Source organism: Rana temporaria, chromosome 9, assembly GCF_905171775.1.
Source record: "Rana temporaria chromosome 9, aRanTem1.1, whole genome shotgun sequence".
Classification (NCBI taxonomy): domain Eukaryota; kingdom Metazoa; phylum Chordata; class Amphibia; order Anura; family Ranidae; genus Rana; species Rana temporaria.
The window spans coordinates 109,610,814-109,637,880 of record NC_053497.1 but is presented as its reverse complement, the minus strand read 5'-3'; the positions used below and the strand labels follow the sequence as shown (position 1 = coordinate 109,637,880).

Sequence of the window (27,067 nt, the reverse complement as noted above, 5' to 3'; positions counted from 1 at the left end):
CCGCCAGTGGCCGCTTATTTCTATCAGTGACAAGCGTGAAACGCATTTGTTAAAGAGAACCTGTCATGCCCTACACCAGTGGTTCTCAACCTTAGTCCCCCCAATGGGCTATGTTTTCAGGTTTTCCTTTACTTTGCACAGCTGCTTTAAATCAATATCAATGATATCTAAGAGAGGTTCCCAAAACATGGCCCATTGGGGGTACTTGAGGACTGAGGTTGAGAACCACTGCTCTACACAGTAGCAGTAGTACACAGCGTGTGGTATATTTCAGAAGAGAACATAGCTTTATATGACCCTTCTAGCCAAGGTGTGCAGAAAACTTGTACCATCATGATCTTCGGGAAGGGTGCAAAGTCTCTATATGACCCTTCTAGCCAAGGTGTGCAGAAAACTTGTAAATCGTGACTTCGGGGAGGGTGCAAAGTCTCTATATGACCCGTCTAGCCAAGGTGTGCAGAAAACTTGTACCATCATGACCTTTGGGGAGGGTGCAAAGTCTCTATATGACCCTTCTAGCCAAGGTGTGCAGAAAACTTGTACCATCATGACCTTCGGGAAGGGTGCAAAGTCTCTATATGACCCTTCTAGCCAAGGTGTGCAGAAAACTTGTACCATCATGACCTTCGGGAAGGGTGCAAAGTCTCTATATGACCCTTCTAGCCAAGGTGTGCAGAAAACTTGTACCATCATGACCTTCGGGAAGGGTGCAAAGTCTCTATATGACCCTTCTAGCCAAGGTGTGCAGAAAACTTGTACCATCATGACCTTTGGGGAGGGTGCAAAGTCTCTATATGACCCTTCTAGCCAAGGTGTGCAGAAAACTTGTACCATCATGACCTTCGGGGAAGGTGCAAAGTCTATATATGACCCTTCTAGCCAAGGTGTGCAGAAAACTTGTACCATCTTGACCTTCGAGGAGGGTGCAAAGTCTCTATATGACCCTTCTAGCCAAGGTGTGCAGAAAACTTGTACATCGTGACTTTGGGGAGGGTGCAAAGTCTCTATATGACCCGTCTAGCCAAGGTGTGCAGAAAACTTGTACCATCATGACCTTCGGGGAGGGTGCAATGTCACCTGTACCAAAACCTTGTATTCCCTGCCCTGGGAAAGTGGGGATAACATGGCACAATATACAAAGCACATCGGCCATAGTGTACAGCATTTATGTAGGATGTGACAGGTTCTCCTTAAAGACAATAGTACCTCATTGCAGACTGAAGTGTTCTTACATTTAAAGTGTCAATCGCTAATCTGGTGCAGCTGGTCTGTGCAGCATAGTGACTGTTTATGTTTTGTGTGTGCGAGAAGCACATGGTTGCACAAATTAATAAGTACAATATGTACACTGATAAGCTAGATAGATGTACTGGGCAGGATAGTTAGGCTGTGTGCTGCCCTTTGCTGGGAGGTTGTAGCGGCTCAAGGATCACATGGTGGAATGGTTATTTTTTTGAATGCTAAGAGGCTCCCATAGAACCCTGCAGCCTACCATTGCTAGTTCCAGGGAGGGCACATGTCTACTCTCTTCTTTGTTGTACTGATAGGTTCCCTTTAAACACACATTGATCCTGGCCCAGCATGCTGCTTTTCGCACTGAGCTGTAATTGGCTGGGACAGAGGTCAGCACAGAGGTCACATAGCTATTCTGACTTACCATAATGTTATTTTCACAATAAAAATTAATAAAAACTCTTTTCTTGAGTACTGGTGATGTCCTGTCCTGTCCTATTACGTCAGTGGGCACAGTAATTTGATTGCTGCTATAGCTGACCATATTATACAATCATATTGGGTGCCTTAAGTAATTCTAGTTTTCCGATTTTCTTCTCCATCTGTGATAAGAAAATAAACATTAAAATCTGGTTTCTGGAGGTAAAGGGTCAGTCGGCCTCTAAAGCAGATACCTCCATTTTGGGAAGATGCCAAGTAAATTAATCACTTTTGATCTCTCTGGGAATATCCAGCAGTTAGATCACTGTACCTGACTTCTCAGTTCTGCGCACTTGTTGCAGCCATTTCGAGGGGATCACACATTCCCCGGTGACATAATTTTGTTATTTTACTTTATAAAGAATACAACAGGATGAGTGAGACTCCAAGGCTTCAGGGATCACTGCTAATAATGTCAGTGGGGCGATATGATCAGCCAAGTCTTCCCAAGATGTAAGCTTTGATGTAAAGGTAATTTCAACTGCCAACATTCACCCAAAACTGAACAGCAATTTCATTTTACATTCTTACTTTATGTGTTATTGGCTATACAGAGGGCAATCTTGCAGTGATTATGGATGCAGTGCCACCTAAGGGCTGAACATGAAAAGTTGTGTTGTAGCCAACCAGTACACCAGTATGCTCACCATTGTATTATTTTCTTATGAGATCAGTTGTACATTTTGATTATTTTCCAAGTCACACTGAAAAAATGTATTCAATTCCCTTTCATAAGAATCAATTTTATATATCCGGCTGCATGTCATGGTCTGGATTTGTGCAGATCATAGGTGTGATGTACACAGAAGGTATTTTCTATCATGCTGCTTAATGTAAAGATTCCTGAAAGTTTCACTTTCCTCTTAATGGTACACTCTCATTTGTATGCAAGATCTGTATTTTACAATTTTATTGTGTGGTTTGCTTTTTGTATAATAAAAATGATTTCCACAAATGCCATTTCCCTCCCTGCCTGGTGTTATTTCTCAGACTGGATAGATCTGCGGAGTGTTGTTGGTGTGTATTAGGGGAATGAAAAGGAATGTTGCAGAATAGTATATAGGAGACATCATTGCCAATTCTCCTGTAAAGATTTATGCCTCAAGGCTGCAAACATTATTCCTTCTTTACGATTCTAAAATACAGATTTAGAACAGACAAGTTAGTAACTGTGTCGGTGTTAAAGGATAAACATGACACTTTAACTTACATACCTTAAAAAAAATTCAGCCACGGCAGCTCCCATAATTTAAAAGGGCCGACTTACCACTTCTGGATGTAGCACCCTGTCCTAAACAGGGACTACTACCTAAATTTAGGTTTGCTGGGTGGGGGTCAGCCCTAGCGGAATTTGTAGTTGATTTCTTCATTGGTCTAAACACAGTGGAGCTGCTATTTTTTTCTGCTGCCCATAGGTGTCACTAGTATGTCTGGCAATAGTATTGGATTCCACAGTAATGCCGAGTCAATAATATTCATATTTACTTTCACTAACCAGTAGGAGGCACTTTAGCACTGGGGCATGCTGGGGGGGGGGGATATTACTAATTAAAGCAGGCCAGGTAAACTCCCCCCACCCCCTGCCCCCGGCTGTGGCCTAGGGAGGTGATGCTGAACTGAACCCATAGCCTGAGTGGGGCCTAACACGTACCCTGGATGTGGAGATAGGCCTGGTCCTGGAAGTTATCCTGCTGTTGTTTGGGGAAGCTGTGCCAAAATCAGGACCCACTAGGACAACCTTGTTTGGCCTGGTGGCTCTCTTGGACAGAATTCATGGAAGGATAGGTAATTGTGAACAGAGTTCGTTGGAACTAGAACAGAGAGAAAGAGAGAGAGAGAATTCTTATCAGCTCAAGAAATTACCTACAGTGTTTCCAGGATGGCTAAAAGGTTTTGATACCATGAAGCCAGACATGGATCTGGAAGTCTATGAGTGTTACTTTGCGTATCTGGGATACCTAATCCTTGTGTGGTGAAAAATAAAAAGACAGAAAGTGACTGGCACCCAGTGTTCTTTTAGCCAAACTTTTAGCCATGGATTCAGCCCTCAGTCCTGGGGTAATATGCTGTGCCACCCCTGTCTCTGGAGGTACCACCATGCATCTGGGGTGCTACATGGAGAAAGTGCTATTCCTGGCTCCTTCTGGTGCTAGTTATACATCTGAAGGCATGGACACTTGGTTGGGATCTTCCAGTGTGAATTGGCACCGTCCTCTTTAACAACGATCATATGACCAAGCATCCAGGCCTTCATGAGTGCCACATGGGAAGGAGCTGGGAGCAGCATTTTCTCCTTTAGTTACTATTTAATTATCCTTCCCAACAAGAAAGACTGTTCCTGTTCCTTTAAATCAACATTTGAGACTACTGTAAAGTAATTCTAACCCTGTAACTGCCACACACATGAATGACGGACACCTTTTCCTTAGCATGGCATAGCTGCCAATGCTGACCAACACAACATCTCCCATTGACTCCCATAGTGATTGGGCGGTGGCCTGGGCAATATTACAGTCAGTGGGAGATGCGGTGTCACATTTTACAATGGCTCTGATCATCTGCTAATCAGAGGATGGTATTTGCAGTGTATTCAAGGGGGGAGAAAATTTGAGAGTGCGAAATGTACCCAGAAACATGCTGGGCCCCATGCACATTGTCACACATTAAAAATCGGCCCTGATCCATTGCAGATGAAAAACAAAGCACCCACGAGCAATGAACCTGTGAGACTAATTCATTAACAGCAATTAAATTCAAGTGTGTGGAGAGCCGTCCAATCCAGAAAGGAAGTGCTGTGGTGTGCATATAAGGTACTAAAAAAAAGTATCGGTTGTCTAAGGGACACGGTCGCTGCACTGCAATAACCAGAAGAAACGAGGGTTTTCATTATTTTATAGCTGTTCAAACATTTACACAAAAACATTCTAAAACGTACAATGAAAACAGTGACAAAAATCTTTGGCTTGTTTTGTAATAAAGGCACCTTGGCTTTTCATACAAATAGTCTCAAGTAAAATATTCATCTGTAAGAAAATATATTTGACAGGCTGTATGGGCTGATTTCCACCAAACTTGTTTTCGGCCAACCCGCTGTGATGTCTTTGAGGGACCTTTTAACATGAACAATTACAGTATATGCAACAGTTGTACAATTTTGCCACCCAATCAGATTACACTAGGGAATGACAAATAGGAACACATGCAATTAGGCCCCTGATTAAACGCATTGAGGGGAATTTATCAAAACTGGAGTGGCTAGATTCTGGAGCAGCTGTGCATGGCAGCCAATCAGATTCTATCTTTTATTTTTGAACCTTAACTGAACTAAATGAAGTTAGAAGTAGACATGTGAATTTAACTGAACTAAATGAAGTTAGAAGTAGACATGTGAATTAGTTTTCGTCCGAATTTCGGGTATTTTCGTTATCGTTTTAACAAACGAAAACGAACGCGCAGAATCCGAAATCCGAAACATCCGACATAAAAAAAATGCTTTATTTTAGTTTTCGTTGCTACAACAGTTCGATATAGATAGGAGATTCAGCATGACGCTGACAATAGCAATCTGTGTCTATCGAATCTGTGGTCGATTGTGCCTAACCTAACTCTATTAGTCTGAGATTATTCTACATAGAGAGAAAAGATTTGACATTATAGAGGCAGTGTTGGGTAGACCATTCGACATGAACGATGAAGATTCGACGAAACAGCGAAAAACATACAAACGTTGAATCTGTCATTGAAGGCTTATGGTGTCTGTCGAAAGTTCTAAGAAGATTCGACAAGCAGCTAAACTGTACAATTGTACATTTCCGGTCAAATGCTCAGCCCATAGGCTATAGAAGAATTTGAATGTTAGTTGACTAGTAATAATAATTTATAAATATAATTATTACCAGTGTCATACAACATTAGAATTCTTCTATAGGCGGAACATTCGACCGGAAATGTATGATTGCTGCGTTGTACAGTTTAGCTGCTCCGTAGAATCTTCTTAGAACATTCGACGGACACCATAAGCCTTCAATGACAGATTCGACCTTAATTCATTCGGATTTTTGGACTAATGCATTTTATAACTAAACAAAATAAATAAAAACTAATTTCGGGAGTAACGAAAGAAAAAAAAATTCGGACGAAAACAAGATTCCGAAACGAAATATTTAAGTGTGCACATGTCTAGTTAGAAGCCAATTGGTTGCCACACACAGCTGCTCCAAATTGTGTCTGCTTCAGTTTTAATAACTTCCCTCTGTTGTTTCCTACCAATATAAACTGGAAGGTGCAGTTTTGATTTTCAGTTGTACTGTTCAAAGATCTCAAGAGGATTTTGAAGCTGACAACACACTTATTGATCACATACACATACAGATCCAACTGATTCTTCCATCCACACTACAATTGTAATTTGTCAATTTGACAGCCAGCCCCACCAAGTTGTTCAAATACCCGAACACTAGGAAATTTACTAAAACTGGCGCACTCAGAATTTGGTGCAGCTGTGCATGGTAGCCAATCAGCTTCTAACTTCAGCTTGTTCAATTAATTAAGCTTTTACAGCTGCACCAGATTTTGCACTCTTCAGTTTTAGTAAATCTCCCTCACAGTGCCTTCCTCTGAAACAATTTTCTGCCTGGCCCCTTTCATTTTCCAATTGAGGGATCTCGAGCAGGTGGCAGCAGACAAGGTCACCCACTTAAATTTTGGTGGGTTCATCTGAAATCAGCTGAAATTCGCTCCATGTATGACCAGCTTTAATGATAAACTACAACACCATGAGGAACAGAAGTCTCACTCAGTGGTAGGAAGGTCTGAAATAATTAAGTTTAGCTTGTGTTTCCTCTGTGCTAATGATCAAGAGATCCCCATCTTCCAAATGCATCCGCCATCACCTTCATAATCCAAAAATAAGGAAATGCATAGCGAAAAGCAATGGAAATTGGGAAGAGAGTTGTGCAAGAGAACCAATGCGTCTTACAAGTGTTGTATCATAAATGCAAGATCTGCCCATAGTCACATACATACATACATGAGAAACAGTTTATAATTGTTAACTGTGGAAGACTGTGGGGTTGAGTTACTAAAACTGGACAGTGCAAAATCTGGTGGTAGCCAATCAGCTTCTATCCTCAACTTGTTCAATTAAGCTTTGACAATACAGTGGAACTTTGGATTACAAGCATATTCCGTTCCAGGAGAATGCTTGTAATCCAAAGCACACGCATATCAAAGCAAGTTTCCCCATAGAAGTCAATGTAAATGAAGATAATTTGTTCCGCATTGACTTCTATGGCATGCAATACCGCATGTGGCCAGAGGTGGGGGGTGCAGGAGAGCCTCGAAAATACTCATGGGCAGGTCGGCTGATCTCAAAAACCGTCGGAAAGGCTCGGACACACTCAGGAACTAAGGCCCAGATTCACAAAAGAGATACGACGGCGTATCTCCTGATACACCGTCGTATCTCTGTTTTAGGGTCTTCCTAACTATGCGACTGATTCATAGAATCAGTTACGCATAGTTAGCCCTAAGATCCGACAGGTGTAATTGAATTACACTGTCGGATCTTAGGATGCAATACCTCGGCCGCCACTGGGGGGAGTTTGCAACGTAAACCAGGGTCTGGTATGCAAATTAGTAGTTACGGCGATCCACGACCGTTTTTGCTGCCCTAACTTTACACAGCCCACGTATGTGCTGTATAAAGTATGGCCGTCGTTCCCACGTCGAAATGTGAAACATTTTTGTCCTTGCGTAAGACGTCCGGGGATACGAAAGTATGCTACGCATGTCGCCGTTCGAAAAAATGACGTCACTTCGCGCAAAGCACGGCGAGAATTTCAAAACGGAGCATGCGCAGTAGGTCCTGCGTGGGAGCGCGCCTAATTTAAATGCCACACGCCCCTTTGAATTACGCAGGCTTACGCCGGAGGCCGCCAGCGTAAGTTTTCATGCAAGTGCTTTGAGAATCAGGCACTTGCGATGAAAACTTGCGGCGGTGTAACGTATCTACGATACGTTACGCCACCGCGATTCTACGTGAATCTGGGCCTAAGTATTTACGAGTGATTACGAGTATCTCCGAACCGTTCCGAGTGTCACCAGCGCCCCCGCACCTCTGGGAAAATGCCATTAGCTTGAATTCTGTTTGTTTTGCGAGACAACAGTCAGGATTTAAAAAAAAAAAAAGTTGCTTGTCTTTCAAAATGCTCGTTAACCGTGTTACTTGTAAACCAAGGTTCCACTGTACATTCTGAAAGATGAATGGTTTCTATGCAGGAGCTGCACCAGATTTAGTAAACCAATCCCTGTATGTTTTCACAATCTGCCACAAGGCCGACCACCATGTTTTCTGGTTTGGCACAATGAACAAAGAAAAACAGTTCTACTTAATAAACAATCACATAAACATAAAAATAAGATAAAACGCTAAGGAATTTTGTCACTTTTAAAGTAAAACATTTTACCCTCTGATAATAAAAATAGAAAATATATTATTTGATGGCGGGTTGTAATTAATTACACCTCTAATACTTCTATAGAGTGTCATACACTGAAATTAGAGTCTCATAGATTAATTTGGCAACAATAAAACATAAAAGCAGCAGTCATTAGTCCAGTGCAAGCTGTGATTATACACAACAACAGGAAAACAAGAGAAACAATGGAAGAAACACAACAACAAAACACAAAAATTATTATTAATAAACTCAGCCATCATCAGCTGTCAAATCAGAGTCCAATAAAGACGGAGAATGGAAAAGGCACAAAAACCTACATTGTTGGCTGATTTGGGCATTTTCAGCCCTTTTTTTTGCACGTTATTTCTGCACTGTGCTACTGATGGACATGGCAAAAACAGGTGCATTTGTGCATTTTTCTCTCCTGTATAATTTACAGTGCAATATGTACAAATAAGTGCATCACAGAAATGTTATTGTAGTCCTTTTGTGAGTCTTCCTAGATCTAATATTGCGAATTTTGCGCTCCCTACACTGTAGCAGGCAAAAACAATAGCGTTATGGGCACTACATATGCAGAAAGTTCCTGAACAAAGCAGTGCCAGTGTTGTCATAGAAACACTCATTGGCTGGTGGATTATTTAGGAAAATTACCTGTGTACACTACATCAAAGAGGAGCTACAGTCGTTTCTAAAAACAATTAAATGTCAGCAGCTACAAATACTGTGGCTGCTGACTTGTAATAAACACACACTTACCAGTCCAGGATCCAGTACCTTCTTTGGGTCCTTGGCACCACCCTCTTGCTTGTGGGAAGCCGACTTCCCACTGTAGATGCGCAAGTCACATGGCACTTTGTGAATGGACCCGCAGCCTCCTGGGATCTGCAACATGTTCCAGGAGGTTGCAATGAGAGGTGCCAACTTCCACTCGCATCGCCTAGGCGATCTTAGTTGAAGTGGGAGTGGTACTTGTTAAAACGATATAAAAAAAAAAAAGTTTCCAAAAATGGTGGTGGTAGTGGAGGGGAGAAGGAAAAGCGGAACTTCCCTTTTTAGGTGAAGTTCCGCATTAACTTTTAATGGTCTCTCTGACTCCACTTGTTGATTATGGACTTTATTATTTGGGGCAGAGCAGCAGGACAGGAAATATTTATTACCCAACTCATTTCCAAAATGCATCCAGTTGTTTACAGAGGGCTCCCATGGACAGGGCATTCCACGTGTCTACAGTTCACCTGTGGAAAGCTGAAAAATCTCATATTCCACTGGACACAATACTATAAAAGATGTATAAGAAATGATGTCTGAAGAGCGTCTACATAGTGCTGCATTATATACATTTAGCAAAATGCATGGAATTAATGGGAAACTAGCAAAATAAAACAGCCAAGCCTTGAGGCTTTTTTAGCCTTCGCTTCTGGAGAACTGAGTGATTGAAATGCAATTGATCTGGTAGATTTGGGGGTAAATACTTTCCCCACCTGAAAACCAGCATAAAGCCAGGGACATGGAGGACTATGCTTTTGCCTCCCATAAAGGAATTCAAACCTTGACACCAGTGACCCCAAAACTTTGGAACTGGCCATCCTTTACACAAGACAGTGTCAGGCCTCATACACACGACCGAGTTTCTCGGCAAAAACCAGCAAGAAACTTGCTGGGATTTTTTTTTTGCCGAGGAAACCGGTCGTGTGTACATTTTTTGACGAGGAAACTGTCGAGGATCCCGTCGAGCATCGACGGGAATGGAGAAACTTGCCTTGTCGAGTTCCTCGACAGCCTAACAAGGAACTCTACGAGGAAAACGATGTGTTTTGCCCGTCGAGTTCCTCGGGCGTGTGTACGAGGCTTCAGAAATCTCAACATATTGCAGGAGACAAAGAAAAGGTATAGACAGTTATAAAATCAAAGTTAATTATATCAGTAATATTTTGGGCAGGAAAAAGGTGACAGGGAAAATCTGGCCCACTTCGCTGCATTAAATATGGGAGAGGTGCAAGAGGACAAACTTTAAAAGAGAAGTTTGGGGGAAAAGAAAACAGTCATACTTACCTGGGAGGATGCAGCATTGGAATGAACGCTGCAGTTGTCCTTAACCGCCTCCAAGACTGAGAACTGAAAAATCAAAGACTGCTGATCACTCAGTTGTTGGTCTTCAGTCTGCAGAGAGCCGGTGACTGACTTTGCTCTGCACCTCCAGCGCTCACTGAAGCACTAGGCTGTGAAGGGGGTGGGAGCAGATGGCCCAGGCTCTCAGAATCATGCTAAGAGGCTGAACCAGCTGCCAGTCAGGGATCTGGGTGAAAGGCAACATTAAAGCTGGGATCTTTCCAAAGCCTGGAATGCCTGAGTGACGTCAGCTGAAAACGGGTAACAGGAGTGCAGAACTGGGTGCACTTCTGTGATTGATAGAAGAAGTAGGGCCAAAAGAGCTTTGGCCCTACTTCTCCTTTTATTTATAAGGTAAGAAGTAATATGTGGGCTACAATTCCCTTACCAACTAATAAGCTTTTTTTTACCTTACTGTTTTAAGCAGGTCACATGCTGAAGATCATTTGTCAAACCTCTGTATTAACCCCCTTATATTTACCAAAAACTGTATAAGTTGACCACACACCAAACAATCCTGGCTGGTATGGTAGCAGCCTTATTCAGTTGGGTCAATACTGCTTCTGACAAGGTGTAATGCCCCGTACACACGACTTGGATGGTTTTTCCGACGGAATTGCGCTCAAGCTTACACACGGTCACGCAAAAGTTCACTGAACTTTCGTCCGTCAAGAACGCGGTGACGTACAACACTACGACGAGCCTAGAAAATGAAGTTCAATGCTTCCGAGCATGCATCGAATTGTTTCCAAGCATGCGTCGGAATTGTGCGTGTCGGAATTGCTACAGACTGAATTTTTTCCATCAGAAATTTTGAGAACCAGCTCTCAATCTTTTGTTGGCGGAAATTCCGACAGCAAAAATCCGATGGAGCATACACACGGTCGGAATTTCCGTTCAAAAGCTCACATCAGACTTTTGCTGTCGAAAATTATGATCGTGTGTACAGGGGATTAGATTTGCAGACCACTACATGGTCCCATAAAACATTTTACCATACACCGGCCAGGAGTCAAGTTACCAATGTCCAAGGAAAATGTTTAATTTGCCGTCAATAAAGTATGGTTCCTAGCTTCTGAAAATGGTCCATTGGACATGGAGCATATCAGACCTATCCTGTAACCTTTATGGGAAAAGCAGCTCTCTATGTTACACTGTTTGCTGGTGTGCTATGTATTCATTGTAAAGTCCTTTATCCCAATATTTCCAACAGCAATGAGCGGAGTGAATTCTGCAAAATTAGCAAATTCTCCTTTGGCCCCCAGTTTCACTATTAATTCTGCTAAAAATAGCTTGAAAATAAAATATATAAATCGTAAAAAAAAAAAAAAAAATTGTTGCTTTGTAAAATGCTCATTGATTTTTTTGGTGTATTTTAATATTTGACATTTTATGCACAGAAAGAAAAAAAGCTAAATATTTTATTTAAAATAAAAAAAAACAACAATACTTAAAGCGGTAGTTCACCCACAATCCCATGATTTTACCATCGAGACAGGCATTGTAGCGCGAGCTACAGTATGCCTGTCCCGATTTTTTTAACCCCGTACTCACCTCGTAGTCGTCCATCGTAGATTCCGGCTCCCGCGGGGAATGGGCGTGCCTATGGAGAGGGAGGATGATTGACGGCCGGCCCTGGCACGTCACTCTCCCCGAAGACAGCCGGAGTAGGTCTCGGCTCTTCACGGCGCGTGCGCACAGGCTATGCGCACGCGTCGTGAAGACCAAGCCTATTTCGGCTATTTCCGGAGAAGCGTGACGCGCCAGAGCCGGCCGTCAATCATCCTCCGTCTCCAGAGGCACGCCCATTCCCCGGTATCTTCGATGGACGACTACAAGGTGAGTATGGGGGGAAAAAATTCGGGACAGGCATACTGTAGCTCGCGCTACAGTGCCTGATTTAAAGGTAAAAGAAAAAAAAATGTTTTTTTTCCTGTCGATAGGGTGAACCCCCGCTTTAAATTATTGTTTACTGTCACTTACCATTTCACAATTTATTTATTTTTGCTGCCAAGAAAGTCAAAAATAAAATACACCAAAAAAAAAAAACAAAACAATAACCCATAGCAGCGAAATAAATGCAATTGCATTTCAACAAAATAGCGAATTTTCCAGAAATGTCTGTAATTCTACCAAAACTAGTCTGTTTTGTGTATTACTAATGTCCAATATTAAATCCACATTTAATGGTCTTTGGTAAGTTACGGTTTAGTCGTACAAACCTCTCCAGTGCTATCTGATAAGTCCAGTGTTTGATTAGCATGGGTCTGACTTGCAGTGCTCTGCCCCTTACAAGTTAGTCTCTGGGTCTGATGTCTGCAAGTCCAGTAGCTTCTATTTATTAGAAACGCCCTGTCCACCAGCTGGAAGCGGCTTGCCGGAGAGCCGAAAGTACACTTTGCGCATGGTGTGGAAACATTCTTCTGTCAACTCTGAAATTTCCTCTTCTTTCAAGTCAGCGATATCGATTTTTGGAAGAATCTCAACTTTGATGGTTCCTGGAAATGAAAGAAAATATAGATATATATTGAATGAATACATTATCTGTGACTATTGGTATATTTAAAAAAGTGCAAACAATACCACTGTGTTATCTGCAGCATTGCACCACTCTGCTCACCACCTATTCATATGCATAGGATGACATTTTCTAAAGCAATTAAGTCATAGATATTGGTTAAAGACCAATATTTCAGCTGTGTGTGGTTGCTGGCAAGCTTATTGGCATGCTGACTTCTTATATACCGTATTTATCGGCGTATACCGTGCACTTTTTTCCCCTTAAAATCAGGGGAAAATCGTGGGTGCGCGATATACGCCGATCCCCGCTATCTCTCCAAGAGCCGAGCCGAGTGTACTGCGTACACGGCTAGACTCGGCCACGCTCGGCTCCACCCGCAGCCACGCGAGAGGAGCCGAACACACAGGAAATCCGGCTCCTCTCGGCTCGCGCCAAATCCAAAAACGAACACCGGATACGCTGGACGGAGACAGACACCTGGATGGAGGCCGCAGACGGACACGCTGGAAGGAGACGGACACCTGGATGGAGGCCGCAGATGGACACCTCCAAAGCCGCAGACGGACCCTGCGCAAAGAAGCCGCAGACGGACACCCACAAGGCTGGACGGACCCCGCGCAAGGCCGCAGACGGATGCCGGACAAGGCCGACGATGGACGCAGGGCAAAAATGTAAGTTTTCTTTTTTACCTTTCTAAGCTTGGGGTGCACGTTATACGCCGGCGCGCGGTATACCCCGATAAATACGGTAACTTGAGGACTTCAGTGATGAGTTTCCAAGTTGGACCTCAAACATGCAGCATGCATCCAACATGTGGTCGTTTTGCTTGCCTTTGTGTGACCTTGGGGTACTATTCCTCCCACTGACACCAAAGATGAGACACCATTTCTTCCACTGACACCAACACTGGGGCATTATACCTCCCACTGACACCAAGCATGGGGCACTACTCCTCCTACTGACTTCAAGTAGTAATTTTTTTACTTACCACCAAGCCTCAGTAATTGGCATTGATTTACTAAAACTAGTGAAAAATCTGATTGAGCTGTGCATGGTAGCCAATCAGATTCTAACCTCAGCTTGTTCAGTTAAGCCTTGCCAAAAAAAAATGGAAGCTGATTGGTTTCTATGCAGATCTGCACCAGATTTTGCACTTTCCTCTTTTAATAAATCAACCCCATTGTTTACTTCCACTGATACCGATGCATATTCTGCTCCCCACTGGTCACTGTCCAGCTCCCTAAAGTCTGAAGGACAATTAACTGTCACTTTATTTAGAAAGTTTTAAGATCCTTGCTCTCAATGCTTGTTCTGAGTTAGTGACTTGGGAGCCAGGGACAGCCCAGCAACTAGTATTTTCAGGAGGAGGTCTGCAGTGGAAGCCTCTGTATTTCTGTCAGCACAGATTTAAAGAAAAACAGGAACAGGCAAGCACATGTGCGTCCATTAGGTGGCAGCAGAGCACACAGCTGTCATCCTCCTCCACCGGAGTCTCCAAATATTCTGCAGATCTTGCCCAATCTGACAATTCTGCATGAAGAATAATTCTCTGCACGTCCCACCAGCGGCTTAAAGAGCTCTCACATCCCCGGGAAGCCGATAACGTTCTTCCAATATAAAGCAAAGAGCTGGACAGCAGATGTCACCCATCACGCCGGATTAAGGCGCTGAGCACAGCTTGTCTGATCTGCAAAGCTGTCTGTGTCTACCTACCACCAGTGAACAGGTTCTTCCTGCGGTCATAGAAGCTGGTAAATGAGGAGTACACCACTGGGATGATAGGAACCTGACAACAGAGAGACAAAATACCATTACCATAGACAAAATTAACAGTTCTCTAAAGTTATAGAAACAAAATGAACTCTAGTGGTCTAAAATCCAGATTCCAGACCAGGGAATAATAAATTAGGGATTAAAGCGGAGTTCCGGCCACAATTTCACTTTTTAAATATAAATACCCCTGTAATACACAAGCTTAATGTATTCTAGTAAAGTTAGTCTGTAAACTAAGGTCTGTTTTGTTAGGTTGTTACAGCATTTAGACACTTTATAAAATAGAAATTGACTGGGGCCATCTTAAGTGTGGGCATCATGAAGCCAGACTGTATGACTTCCTGGATTTCAGCCTTGCAGATGCTCACTGCTGCACAAGCAGTGTCAGATCAGGTTTCAGCACCTGTGCTGTCCAAGTCACATGACTGGGGAGTGCACAGACTCCTAGAAAGTTACACCCACTACATTTCCAGGAGTCTGTGCGGTGTAGGTTAGGAAGCATTAAGCACCTGGGTGCAGGAAGTGGGAAGATTAACTATTCTGCCTAGCAACAACACTTTGAAGGCATCTAAAAAAAAAAAAAAAAAATTCGGAAAGGACTAATGACATTTTTTTAAAACTACTGATGTAATGTTATATTTATGGGTGGAACTCCACTTTAAAGTAACAGACAAAACTATTTACTTTGATTTCATTTACCCGGTAGGTCCTGATCTGTTTTTCTTTTACTAGATGGTTTGGACAGTGAATTAATCCAGGGATCAGAGTGGATGTCAGAAGAATCCCCACTCCAGACCAGCATCACCAACACCCCTCAATATGTGCAAAAGATCCGATTCATTTTTAAAGAAGGTCCGCAAATGCAATTCATTTTTACATTCACACAAGCATCTAATCTACATTACCTGTCCATGGGTTCTGTAGCTACCTTCAGTTGATTGGACACAAATTCAAACAAAGCTGTACAGACAGCACTAGAATAATCCCTTCCATTCCCTCACTTTAGTAGCAAACAATAAAGAGTGAATCAAAGGGAACATAGGGAAGGGATCTGTGTCCTGTAATGTTCTTTTAAAGAAAAGGATTTTACAAAAATCCTATTTTCTTAATTGTGCATAACAGACACATTATCTTAGTCTTAGGCCTCGTACACACGATGGGTTAAACAGAGGACAACGGTCTGATGGACCGCTTTCATCGGTCAAAACCGATCGTGTGTGCGCCCCATAGGTTATTTAACCATCGGTTAAAAAAAAGCCAACTTGCTTTAAATTTAAACGATGGATTCCTAACCGATAGGTCAAAACCGATTGTTAGTAGGCACAACCATCGGTTAAAAATCCACGCATGCTCAGAATCAAGTTGACGCATGCTTGGAAGCATTGAACTTCGATTTTTTCAGCACATCGTTGTGTTTTACCTCACCGCGTTCTGACACGATCGGTTATTTAACCGATGGTGTGTGGGCGCGACGGACCATCAGTCAGCTTCATCGGTTAACCGATGACAACGGTCCTTCAGACCGTTCTCATCGGATGGACTGATCGTGTGTACAAGGCTTTAGACCATGAGATGTCCAAATCAATGCAACTGAGAGGCGAGTTAAACAGCACACAAACGCCAACAATGTGAGTGACACCCTGCACAATGGCATTCAATAATGAGTGAAAGACAAGCAGTCATAAAAAAAAAAGAATACTTAGGGACAAAATTAAACTTTTGAGGGTACTTAAGACCAAACACTGATCCAGACCCAGCAAGGGGAAAGACGGGATTTATCCCACACATCTTGGTGTACTTCTTGGTGTGGAATTTCCCAGCTTTGCGCCATGCAAAGTAGGCCTTTTAGGTGTAATGAAAGACTTTGTGGGAAATCGATTTCCTAGCTTTCAGTAGCATATGCACGACCAAGTCTGATAGGCCCCTGCCCCTCATTACTTGAGCTTCAACAGCCATGCCATTCAGTGACTGAGAGGCAGAATGATGTACCAGCCCCTGTAACAGAAGATCTTAACAAACTGGGAGGGCCCACGGAGAGTCTGCCAGGAGTCTGAGTATCTTGTACTCCTGGGCAAGCTCAGTACAATGAGGATCACTGGAACATCCTCTTGATGTTGTGAAGCAGGCTAGAAAGAAGCTTTAGAGGTATAAAGACATAGATCAAGGTGAACAAATCCCATTGGAGAGATTTACTAAAACTGGAGCGTGCAAAATCTGATGCAGCTAGCTCTGCACAGAAATCAATCAGCTTCACAGTTTTATTGTCAAAGTTTAATTGAACAAGCTAAAGTTAGAAGCCGAGTGCTCCAGTTTTAGTAAATCTAACCCATGAGACATCAGGGCATCCACTGCGAAGGCTCAAGGGTCCCTGGTCCTTGCAACAGATCTTTACAGCTTGCTGTTGAATTTGGAAGCCAAAAGATCCTCATCTGGTGTCCCCCACCTGCAACATAGTTCTAGAAATACTTTTGGATGAAAATACTATTTCCCTGGAATAAGGCACTGATGACTAAGAAAGTCAGCCTACCAATTTTCCATGCCTTTACACTGTGGACGGGGCCAAAAGGTGACATTCCACTCAAGCTAGAAGGAGTGACACTTCTCTGGGAGTTGTGCGACTTCTTGTGCCCCCTTGATGGTTGATGTAAGCCAGCCTTTCTCAGCGAGGGTGCCTAGGCACTCTGGGTTACCTTTTAGGTTCTTCAGTGGTGCCTTGGAAAAATACATAAAAATTGCCCAAATTGCCCAAAAACTGTGTACAACTAGTAGGTGGATCAAGTCTGTTTTTTTGTTACATAAAGCCACAGGTTTTCATTGTGCAACATGACAGCCTTGGGGACTGTGTAGGCCCGCCACCAGCATCCTAACATCCACGGACATCATTGGTTGATAAGGAGGACATTGGCCACCTGAAATGCATCCTTGTTTAACCCCCTCTCTGTTAGCACTGGGGTCACGTTAGCTGGGTGGGGGAGAGAAAACAAAGAAGAAGAAATGCTGGAATACTAGTCAGTCCCAGTGTGTGCTTGCATTGAAGGAATACGTGAGCTCTAATGTTGGTGTCCAACATGTGTGGATGCTTCTGCAATATGTAAAACTATTCATTTTTTTAAGGGTGCCTTGACTGAATAACGGTTGAGAAACACTGACATAAGTCAATGCCATGGCACTGTCTGACAATCTTGATTAGGTTGCGTTGCAAGAAACCCTTGAATCATCCCCAGTTCCAAGACGTTGATTAGGAGCAGGATTCAGCCAACAACTAAGTCCACTGAACAGGAGAGGGCATCCAGGTTTAGAAATCACTGCTATTTCAGTACCGCACTTGAAATCCTCCACACTATGGCAAGCTTGGTTCTTGCTGGTTAGGCCAATAGGAAAATCCAGAGACTGATGGTGGTGGGTTGATTCCAGTGCCGACCTCTTGAGATTTAGGATCCACTCAGATACCTTGGTGAAGTCCCAAGGTACAGTGGACAGGCCAAAAGGAAAGGCAACAAACTAGTAATGTTGCAAAGCACAGGTAGTGTTGATGCAGGGGGAGAGGAGGATGTGTAGGTAGGCATCTTTGATGTCCACAGAGGCCAGAAGGTACTCCGGCTAATAAGTTTTGTTTTAAGGGCATTGGCCATGAACTTGGTATGCATACACACGGCAGGACTTTTTCAACAAACTTTCCCAAAATCACGTGGTTTTTCATTTTTTTCTGCTCTTTACCGCCACCCTTTGGTCAACTTCTGCTATTGTTGGTTGATTTTAACATTGATTCTGAGCATGTGTGCTTGTACTTTGGACTAAAGTACAGTACATTTTCATCCACTGACGAAAAATATGAGGAAAATCAAATCGGTTTCTGCTAATGAACAAAAACCGGATGGAAATGTGAGCCAGGGACGTTTACCCTTGTGAACTGACTTCCGGTTATCACACAGCTCCGCCTTCTTCTGCTCACAGCAAGCATGCAAGTTGAATCGACTGTGTGCACCCTCCGTGACGACTGCCAGAGACCAGAATAGAACTGTGCAATAGTGGCCTCTCAAATCCAGACGAGAGTCCCACTCCGAGTCCTGACTCACGAGATGACCGCCAGGCGCTCATGTCCAAAGAAGAGAGCAGACTGTGACCACCATCCAGAGCACTCTGCAGCATTACAAGGCCTCCTCTGACCACCATCTTGAGCAATCTGCTACATTACAGGCCTCATCAGATCACCGTCCAAAGCACTCTGCAACATTACAGGCCTCCTCGGACCACCGTCCAAAGCACTCTGCAACATTACAGGCCTCCTCGGACCACCGTCCAAAGCACTCTGCAACATTACAGGCCTCCTCGGACCACCGTCCAGAGCACTCTGCAGCATTACAGGTCTCCTCTGACCACTGTCCAGAGCACTCTGCAGCAATACAGGCCTTCTCAGACCGCCCAGAGTGGCTAAATCTGTATCTGTGAGTTTGTTCAAATCTAAATACCATAAATAATAACATAATTATAACATATTAGATTTTTTTACTCCAGAATATATAATGAGTTTGGAAATTCTAGAGAAATGCTTAAATAATGCATTACAATTTGACTAAACACATTCGATTTTAGTTGACTAAAATTATTGTATTCGACTAAAATGTACGGAGATTCGAGTCGACTAAAATACGATGACTAAAATGGGACTAAAACTAAAATGGCATTTTAATCAAAGACTATGACTACATGCTCTACCCACGACCATCCGCTTGGAAGAAAACCATCAGGTTTTTAGGAAAAAACTGAAGACCCACCTCTTCTGAAAGATCTGTACAACTCTGGATGCCAGCGCCTTGAGGCGATTAAGTTTCCATTTGTTTGCGCTATATAAGTTTCTCACTCACTCACTCACAACTAAAACACTTGCAGAAGACTAAAATGGGATCAAAACTAAAATTTTAGTCTTAAGACTACGACTAAAACTAAATTGAAATTTGCTGTCAAAAGTAACACTGTACAGAATAAGCTAGCCCTCTAGTGCCCGTCTTTGCATCAGATTGAGCAGTCAGCATTCTTTGTGTACAAGTGCTGAGAGTTCAGTTTACTGTAAGCTACCTGGAGATCGTGCTCTCAGTGAATCATACTGTAAATGAACAAAAATAGTATGCAACTGTGGTGGGACTGTATGTTCTACAGTGCAGAGACTGATGAGAATGACCTAGTATTCTCTTAACAGGATGCAGAATATGTCAGAGATATATAATTATGTAATAGTTTGTGACTGGGGTGTAAGCTCCTCTGGTGCAGAGACTGATGTGACTGGCTATGATGTTTCTGTACAGCACTACAGAATATGTCAGAGACATAAAGATATACAATAGTGCGACTATGATAGTGAACATAATTAGAGTGCAAGCTCCTATGGTATATAAACCGTTGTGAATGGCTTGGTGTTCTTTGTGCGGTGCTGTAGATTATTCTGGCACTAAATAAATAGATGAAATAAATGTTATAAATGGATGAAATAAATTTTCTCAGCAGCAGTCTGAGCTGTTTAGGCGTTCCTTGTCTTGCTGGAAGGACATGGAACAGGCACAATTGATGAGGGAACATCTGTGTTTTTGTGCTCGGTATTTTAATATGCAAATTGTTCCCAAGAGCCGGTTCTCTGAATTCTACAAACTAGACATGAAAATGACAAAATTACCATCAGGGCATTAAGCTGGATTATTACCTGCGCCTGCAGTGCCAGATGGAAGGCTCCTTTCTTGAAAGGAAGTAAGTCGCCAGTGTTGTTCCGAGTCCCCTCAGGATAAATCCAGACCTTCAACTGGAAAGAAAGCTTGTGATCACTGACAGTCCCTAAGATCAGAACTGACCCAGCAAACTTACCACTGGATCTCCATGCAGCATCTAATGAGCTGAAAACTAGATCCCAATTTGAAGCCATTCCTATCAATGCTGTATTTCAACCTGCTTGTAATAATTTCAGATCTGGATTGGGTGGATTCTAAATGAATCTGGTAGTTGATCTCTGAGCAAACGGTAAAGATATTAGATAATATAGTGCGGTGCAGCCCTTGTCCAGTAAGCTTGACACTGAAACCTAGAACAATATCTTGTTAGCGGGATACTGGACCCCTTATGCCGCATACACACGGTCGCAATTTTCGACAAGAAATGTTCGATGTGAGCTTTTGGTCGGAAATTCCGACCGTGTGTAGGCCCCTTCGGACATTTTCTTTCGGAATTTCCGACAGCAAAAATTTGAGAGCTGGTCCTCATATTTTCCGACGGCAAAAGTTCTGGAAATTCCGATCGTCTGTATGCAATTCTCAGAATCATTGAACTTAATTTTTCTCGGCTCGTCGTAATGGTTGTACGTCACCAGGTTCTTGACGTTCAGAATTTCAGACAACATTTGTGTGTCTGTGTGTATGCAACACAAGTTTGAGACAAAATTCCTTTGTAAAAAAAATCCACGGTTTTGTTGTGGGAAATTCTGATCGTGTGTACTCAGCATAAGTGTTTAAAACCAATTGACTCCAAATTTGTAAATGTTATCTTTTGGATCCACAGCCAATTTCCTTAGGCTTAAACTACTAGACTTAGAATCTTATGGATTTGACTTTGAGAAACCTACTGCTCAGTACTAGATCTACAAGCTGGTCTTCATAATCTAGAACCAGACCCCCATGCTATTTTTACGAAGCTTAAACTATATTTCTAAGCCCGATATTGTGAGCCAAAATTCTGGATGCCTCAGTAACGACTTAATAATCTTTAAACTGGACCCCAATGCCAAGAACAGGATATCATGCTAAGGCGCCAAAAGCCAATACTTCTGACCCCAGTAGGGGTCTCTGAGTCATTTCTGGTGAGGTCAACACTACTTTGTTTTTCTTATGATTGCTTTAGACACCTAAGTCAGCGCAGGTGAGGTCAACACCAAATCCTTGACCTAGGTGTTGCAATCCAACAGAGATTTGAAGGAAACCAAAACACCTGAGTCCCAAGCTAAATGCTATTTTCAAGGCAATGAACGGGTTCACTTTTAATACCTTGGAGCTAGTATGCAACCCTGGAATATGGTAGCTTCCATTTGATTCTCCTTACGTAGATAGACCTGCTGCCTTAGAGCAGGTGCCCTCTAACACTGGATTTCAATAAAGGTACAATCATCAGAAAAGGAGTCCCCAAAAATGTAAAATTACTTCTAATACGTTCTCTCCAGAATGTAATAATAAAATGTGTACTTTACATTTAAGTCACCAATATAATATTATTATGGTTTTCAGATTAATACCATTTGTGTAATAGTTGTAGGAGATCCCAAAACGTGATGCTGAACTCGAAGGGCCCATTTACATATTAGCATTGCAGTAGGTGCGTTGGGGTGTACTGCAGATGCATTGCCCGCTAGTCTACTAGTGTTGTGGGTTGCTATTCGAATGTGCATTCAACTATGTGTTAGTGTAACAGATGAATGTGAATGGGCTCTAAAGATAACTCTTAGGCCCCGTACACACGACCGAGTTTCTCGGCAGAATTCAGCCAGAAACTCGGTTCAGAGCTGAATTCTGCCGAGAAACCCGGCCGTGTGTACACTTTCGGCCAAGGAAGCCGACGAGGACCTCATGTTCTCTATTTCCTCGTTGTTCAATGGCAAAAGTCGGCCCGCCGAGTTCCTCGGCGGCTTCCACACTGAACTCGACGAGGAACTCGATGTGTTTGGCACGTCGAGTTCCTCGGTCGTGTGTACGGGGCCTTAAATTGACCCTTGCCATTTTTATCTCGCCATTACTCATTATTAATGGAACCATCAAGACCAACAATAATGACAACTTTTTTTTCCTTCTCATGCCTCGTACACACGACCGGTTTTCCCAACAAGAAAACTGCCATTTTTTAGATTGGTCGGGAAAACCAGTCATGTGTATGCTCCATAGCAGTTTTCCCGATGAGAAAACTGCCCGCAATATTTTTTCCCGTTGTGTGTCCCGTCAGTCTTTTTCTCGACGCGAAAATCGTTCGTGTGTATGCTTTTCCGAGTGGAAAAAAAACGCGCACGCTCAGAATCAAGTATGAGACGGGAGCGCTCGTTCTGGTAAAACTAGCTTTTCGTAATGGAGATAGAACATCCATCACGCTGTAACGGACTGAAAAGCACGAAGACTGTAAATCATCTCTCACCAAACTTTTACAAACACGAGGATCAGCAAAAGCAGCCCAAAGGGTGGCGCCATTTGAATAGAACGTCCCCTTTATAGTCCCGTCGTACGCGTTGGACGTCACCGCACTTTGCTTGAGTTTTTTTTTTACTGAACATGTGTATGCAAGGCAGGCTTGAGAGGAATCACGTCAGGAAAAACGTCGGGTTTTGGCATGTCAGGAAAACCGCACGTGTGTACAGGGCATCAGTGCTCAAAAGCGACACGGAATCTCAGCCGAAAAGGCAAATAAATCAGACTTTCATATTTCCTTTACATACCGTATTTATCGGCGTATACCGCGCATTATTTTGCCCTGAAAATCAGGGCAAAATCGTGGGTGCGCGATATACGCCGATACTCGCTTTCCCGCCACGAGTTTGAATACTGCGCCGGCATATACCGAGCGCAGTACACTCGTGAAACTTCGGGCAGTCTCGGCGCCTCTCGCACTGACGTCCTGAGCGTACAGGACGTCAGCGCGACAGTTGCCGAGCCTGCCCGAAGATTCACGAGTGTACTGCGCTCGGTATATGCCGGCGCAGTATTCAAACTCGTGGCGGGAAACGAGAGGGGAGGACGCGAGGACGCCGCAGAAGGACGCCGGACCCGCCGAAGAGGACACCCGACCCGCCGAAGAGGACACCCGACCCGCCGAAGACGGACGCCGGACCTGCCGAAGAGGCCACCCGAAGCCGCAGAAGGACGCCGGACCCGAGGCCGCCGCGCAAGACACCAAAACTGTAAGTACAAAAAAACAAAAAAAAACGTTTTTTCCACAGGATTGGGGGCCACTTTAGGGGTGCGCGGTATACGCGGGAGTGCGTTATACCGCGATAAATACGGTAATCTGCTGCAATAAGTGTGCTTTCCAAAATTATTTGTCTTTCCATAACACAATTTATAAGTATATTTAAAAAGCACTGTCATACTCAGTGGCCCATTAATAATAAGTGTAATAATTCATCATTCTCTGGGGACCCTCCACCTGCTGTAGCACATCCGAGAGCCACTAAGTCAGCATTTTCTAGGAGATGCTCAGCTTATTAGACCCTCCACCGAGATTTTGCCCAAGTGCCACTACTTACATTGTCATCTGTCATAGCACGTGCTACTAATGCCATGATAGACTTGGCATCGCTTGTGCGTTTGCGGTTGATGTAGATGACACCTCCAAGATAGGTGATGAGTCCCACGGAACCGGCAAACATCAATTCTTTCTTGGCGATCTGCACGCATCGATCGGGTAGGATCTCCATCAGACCTAGTAAAAGGAAATAAAAAAAAAATAGGTTTCAACAGAAATTATTCAAGCAGGTATTGCGGCAACTGATGTTTAAATATTTGTAAAGCGTAAACTTTTATCTGTATCCCCACACGGGTGGTTTCCTTGCATTTCTTGTCCCAGAAAGATACCAGAAAGTGAGAAGAACATCAAGTTTATTCCCCTCTTAGTTGCCCCCAACTGTCGTTTTAAAGTGACACGCTACTGGCGCAGCAGATGGAAAGAGCCACAGCAGGAAGACACAACCATCCAACCCACTCGGAAGTGTCACATGTGGAGCATTCTAGTGACCCCCTCCAACTCTGCAGGAGATCAAAGACTGGATGTGGTAATGGGAAATATTATTTATGAATTTTACCATTTTTTCACTATAATGATAGTGTCTCTCTATGGCAGGTCACAGCATGGATGCCCTGGAGCTGGAAAGAGTATACAGCAGGGTGAATAATTTAAGCACTGATTCCACGCAAAACAGATATTTCTTTGATATAAGAATGCTGACAGGCTGAATCATGCTGTTTTTTTTATATCTCCTAAGCAAGCCATAGATAATGCAATTTTCTTTCGTTCAACCACAGGATGAACGAAAGAAAACTGCTTGATTCCTCCAATCAACAAAGTTAGTTGATGGGGGAATCCCTCCCACTGCGCTATAGTATTCTGACAGCAGGAGATTTCCCTGCCGTCAGAATGGAATGATTACTGCTGGCAGCTATCGCACAAGAAAAACCTGACAGGCTGGTTGTACATAAGTCAAAATGATAGATCAACTTCAGTACAATCAGTCTGCCCATGGTTGGACTGAAATTTGTACGGTTCCTGCTGAACCGGACAGATTTAGATCTATCTATGTAGCAAACCTAGTGATGGCTCATCTGTCTGGCAGACCTTAAAAAGAAAAGTCTCCAGAAAAGATGCTTATAACAGATATCAAAATATTACTTTTCTAATGCCCCGTACACACGATCGGAATTTCCGATGGCCTAAAATCCGATGGAATTTTTCATCGAAATTCCGTTCAAACTGTCTTGCATACACACTGTCAGACCAAATTCAGACCGTCCAAAATGCGGTGACGTAAAACACTAAGACGAGCCGAGAAAAATAAAGTTCAATGCTTCTGAGCATGCGTTGACTTGCACACAGATTATAGGAATTTCCTATTGTTTTTTTTTTCCATCGGAAAAAAATAAAACATGTTCTATTTCTAAACACCGGCGGAAAAAAGTCAGATGGACTTTTTTCATCGGAAATTCCGATCGTGTGTACGCAAGAACACCTGTAGAGGAGCTGCGGTGGCTCAATGCGATTGGCACTGCGCTGACAAGCCATTCACCTCTGCAGCTAGGGGTTCGGATCCCGGTCTCAGCTACATGTGAATTGAGTTTGGTGGTCTCAGCCCGGCTCCCGGTGGGTGTGCTATGCGAGGTAAGCCTGCGCTTAGTACACCCACCCCCCTCCCACGAAAACCACCACACTTACACGCACTCGAAATTGGGTTAACATGCACGCACTTTGACCACGCGGTCTCTAAAAAGAGAGGCGAAGGACTAACGGGGCTGGTTGAGCGGGCTAATCCTCTCACTCCCTTATAGGGGGTCCCTCTGCCCTGTTGGGCTTCAAAGCGGAGCAGGTAGGGCGGGCTGTGTGGGAGGACCCCCTCACAAACCCACCATTGCCACCCGGGGCATGGAGAAACATGGCAGATTGCCTCTGGGGGAGGCCTGCCTACTCCCAACTCCTGCAGTCCGGCTCCTCTCTCGAGTACACGCACAAAATACACTTTAAAAAAAAAAAAGAACACCTGTAAAGCTGGAGAAAACAAAACTCTACAGGGAACATGGGTAACACAGGTAATTTGCTATTCAGAAAGACGGAAATCTGATGCAGAGCTGCACAGAAACCCTTAAGGCCTCGTACACACGACCGGATCTGTCCGTTGGATTTATCCGTGGATCAGTTCCAGCAGACAAATCCGGTCGTGTGTACGGCCTAGCGGACATTTTTCGGTGGAGATTTCTCCAGCCAACGGTTTTCAAGCGGATAAAAATTTCTTAGTATGCTAAGAAATCTATCCGCTGGAAACCTGTCCGTTGGACTGATCCGGTCGTCTGTACAGACTCACCGGATAAGTCCAAGCGATCCCCATCCCTCGCATGCGTCGAAGTGATTTGATGCATGCGTGGAAGTATTTACCTTCCAGGGTCGCGCACGTCGCCGCGTCATCGTCACGGCGACGGCGCGGCCACGTCACCGCGTATGTTTTCCGCAGGGATTTTGATCTGATGGTGTGTACAGCCATCAGATCAAAATCGGGAGCAGAAATGTCCGCTGGAAACGGTCCGGCCGACCGCTTCCAACGGATATCCTCTCGTGTGTACAGGGCCTAAGAAATGGGCAAATGTATATTCTGTAATTCTATTTATATCCATATTTCAATGTGTTTATTGTTTTTGTACAGATAATTCAGAAGAAAACAATGGGTCCCGACTGGACTTTAAAGGCACAAGGATATAAAGCACAAAGTGGATAAATATTTTTTGTACAGATAATGCACAACCACTGTGGAGATGTCAAATGATACAATTAGGCTCTGATACAGAATCAATTTGTTCAGTATTGTGTTTTGAGAATACATCTTTCCAGTTACACAGGTTCATATCACTAACAAAGAAAATGTTAACGTGAAATATTTCTCATGGTTAGTTCAAGTTGAAATGGGATTTAGATAGACATACCATTCCAATATCTTAATGAAATAGTAGGAGAAAGAAAAGAAAAAGATCTGCCTGACTCAGAAGAGAGGTCAGCCTGGTGTTATAGAAAAGATAACGGGAAAGCATGAACTTGGTGGGAGAAGTAGATAATAAAAGAAAGGAGTCGGCCGTCCCGGGTCTCAGGTATTATGTAGAATGCGCCTGAATTTGTAATTGGCCATAACCCGATTTAGCTTGTGTTTGACTAAATCTATAGAAATCAGTAGAGAATTTCCAACTTTTTGCTATCTCTATTCTGGAGCCAATAATATATA

The 27,067-nt window shown here is 43.4% G+C and overlaps 1 protein-coding gene across 1 annotated transcript in view; it reads right to left on the bottom strand.

Annotated features, from left to right (window-relative positions):
* Positions 1-12,257: 12,257 nt before the first annotated feature.
* Positions 12,258-27,067, bottom strand: part of AGPAT2 (1-acylglycerol-3-phosphate O-acyltransferase 2) — a 70,553-nt gene continuing 55,743 nt past the window's right edge. Inside the window, exons 3-6 of the mRNA XM_040324105.1 lie at positions 23,840-24,015; positions 20,276-20,371; positions 14,521-14,593; positions 12,258-12,784 (exon numbers count right to left, since the gene is read on the bottom strand). Of these exons, the coding sequence (XP_040180039.1) occupies positions 12,621-12,784; positions 14,521-14,593; positions 20,276-20,371; positions 23,840-24,015 (509 nt within the window). The 3' untranslated portion in view covers positions 12,258-12,620. The remainder of the gene's footprint in view (positions 12,785-14,520; positions 14,594-20,275; positions 20,372-23,839; positions 24,016-27,067) is intronic.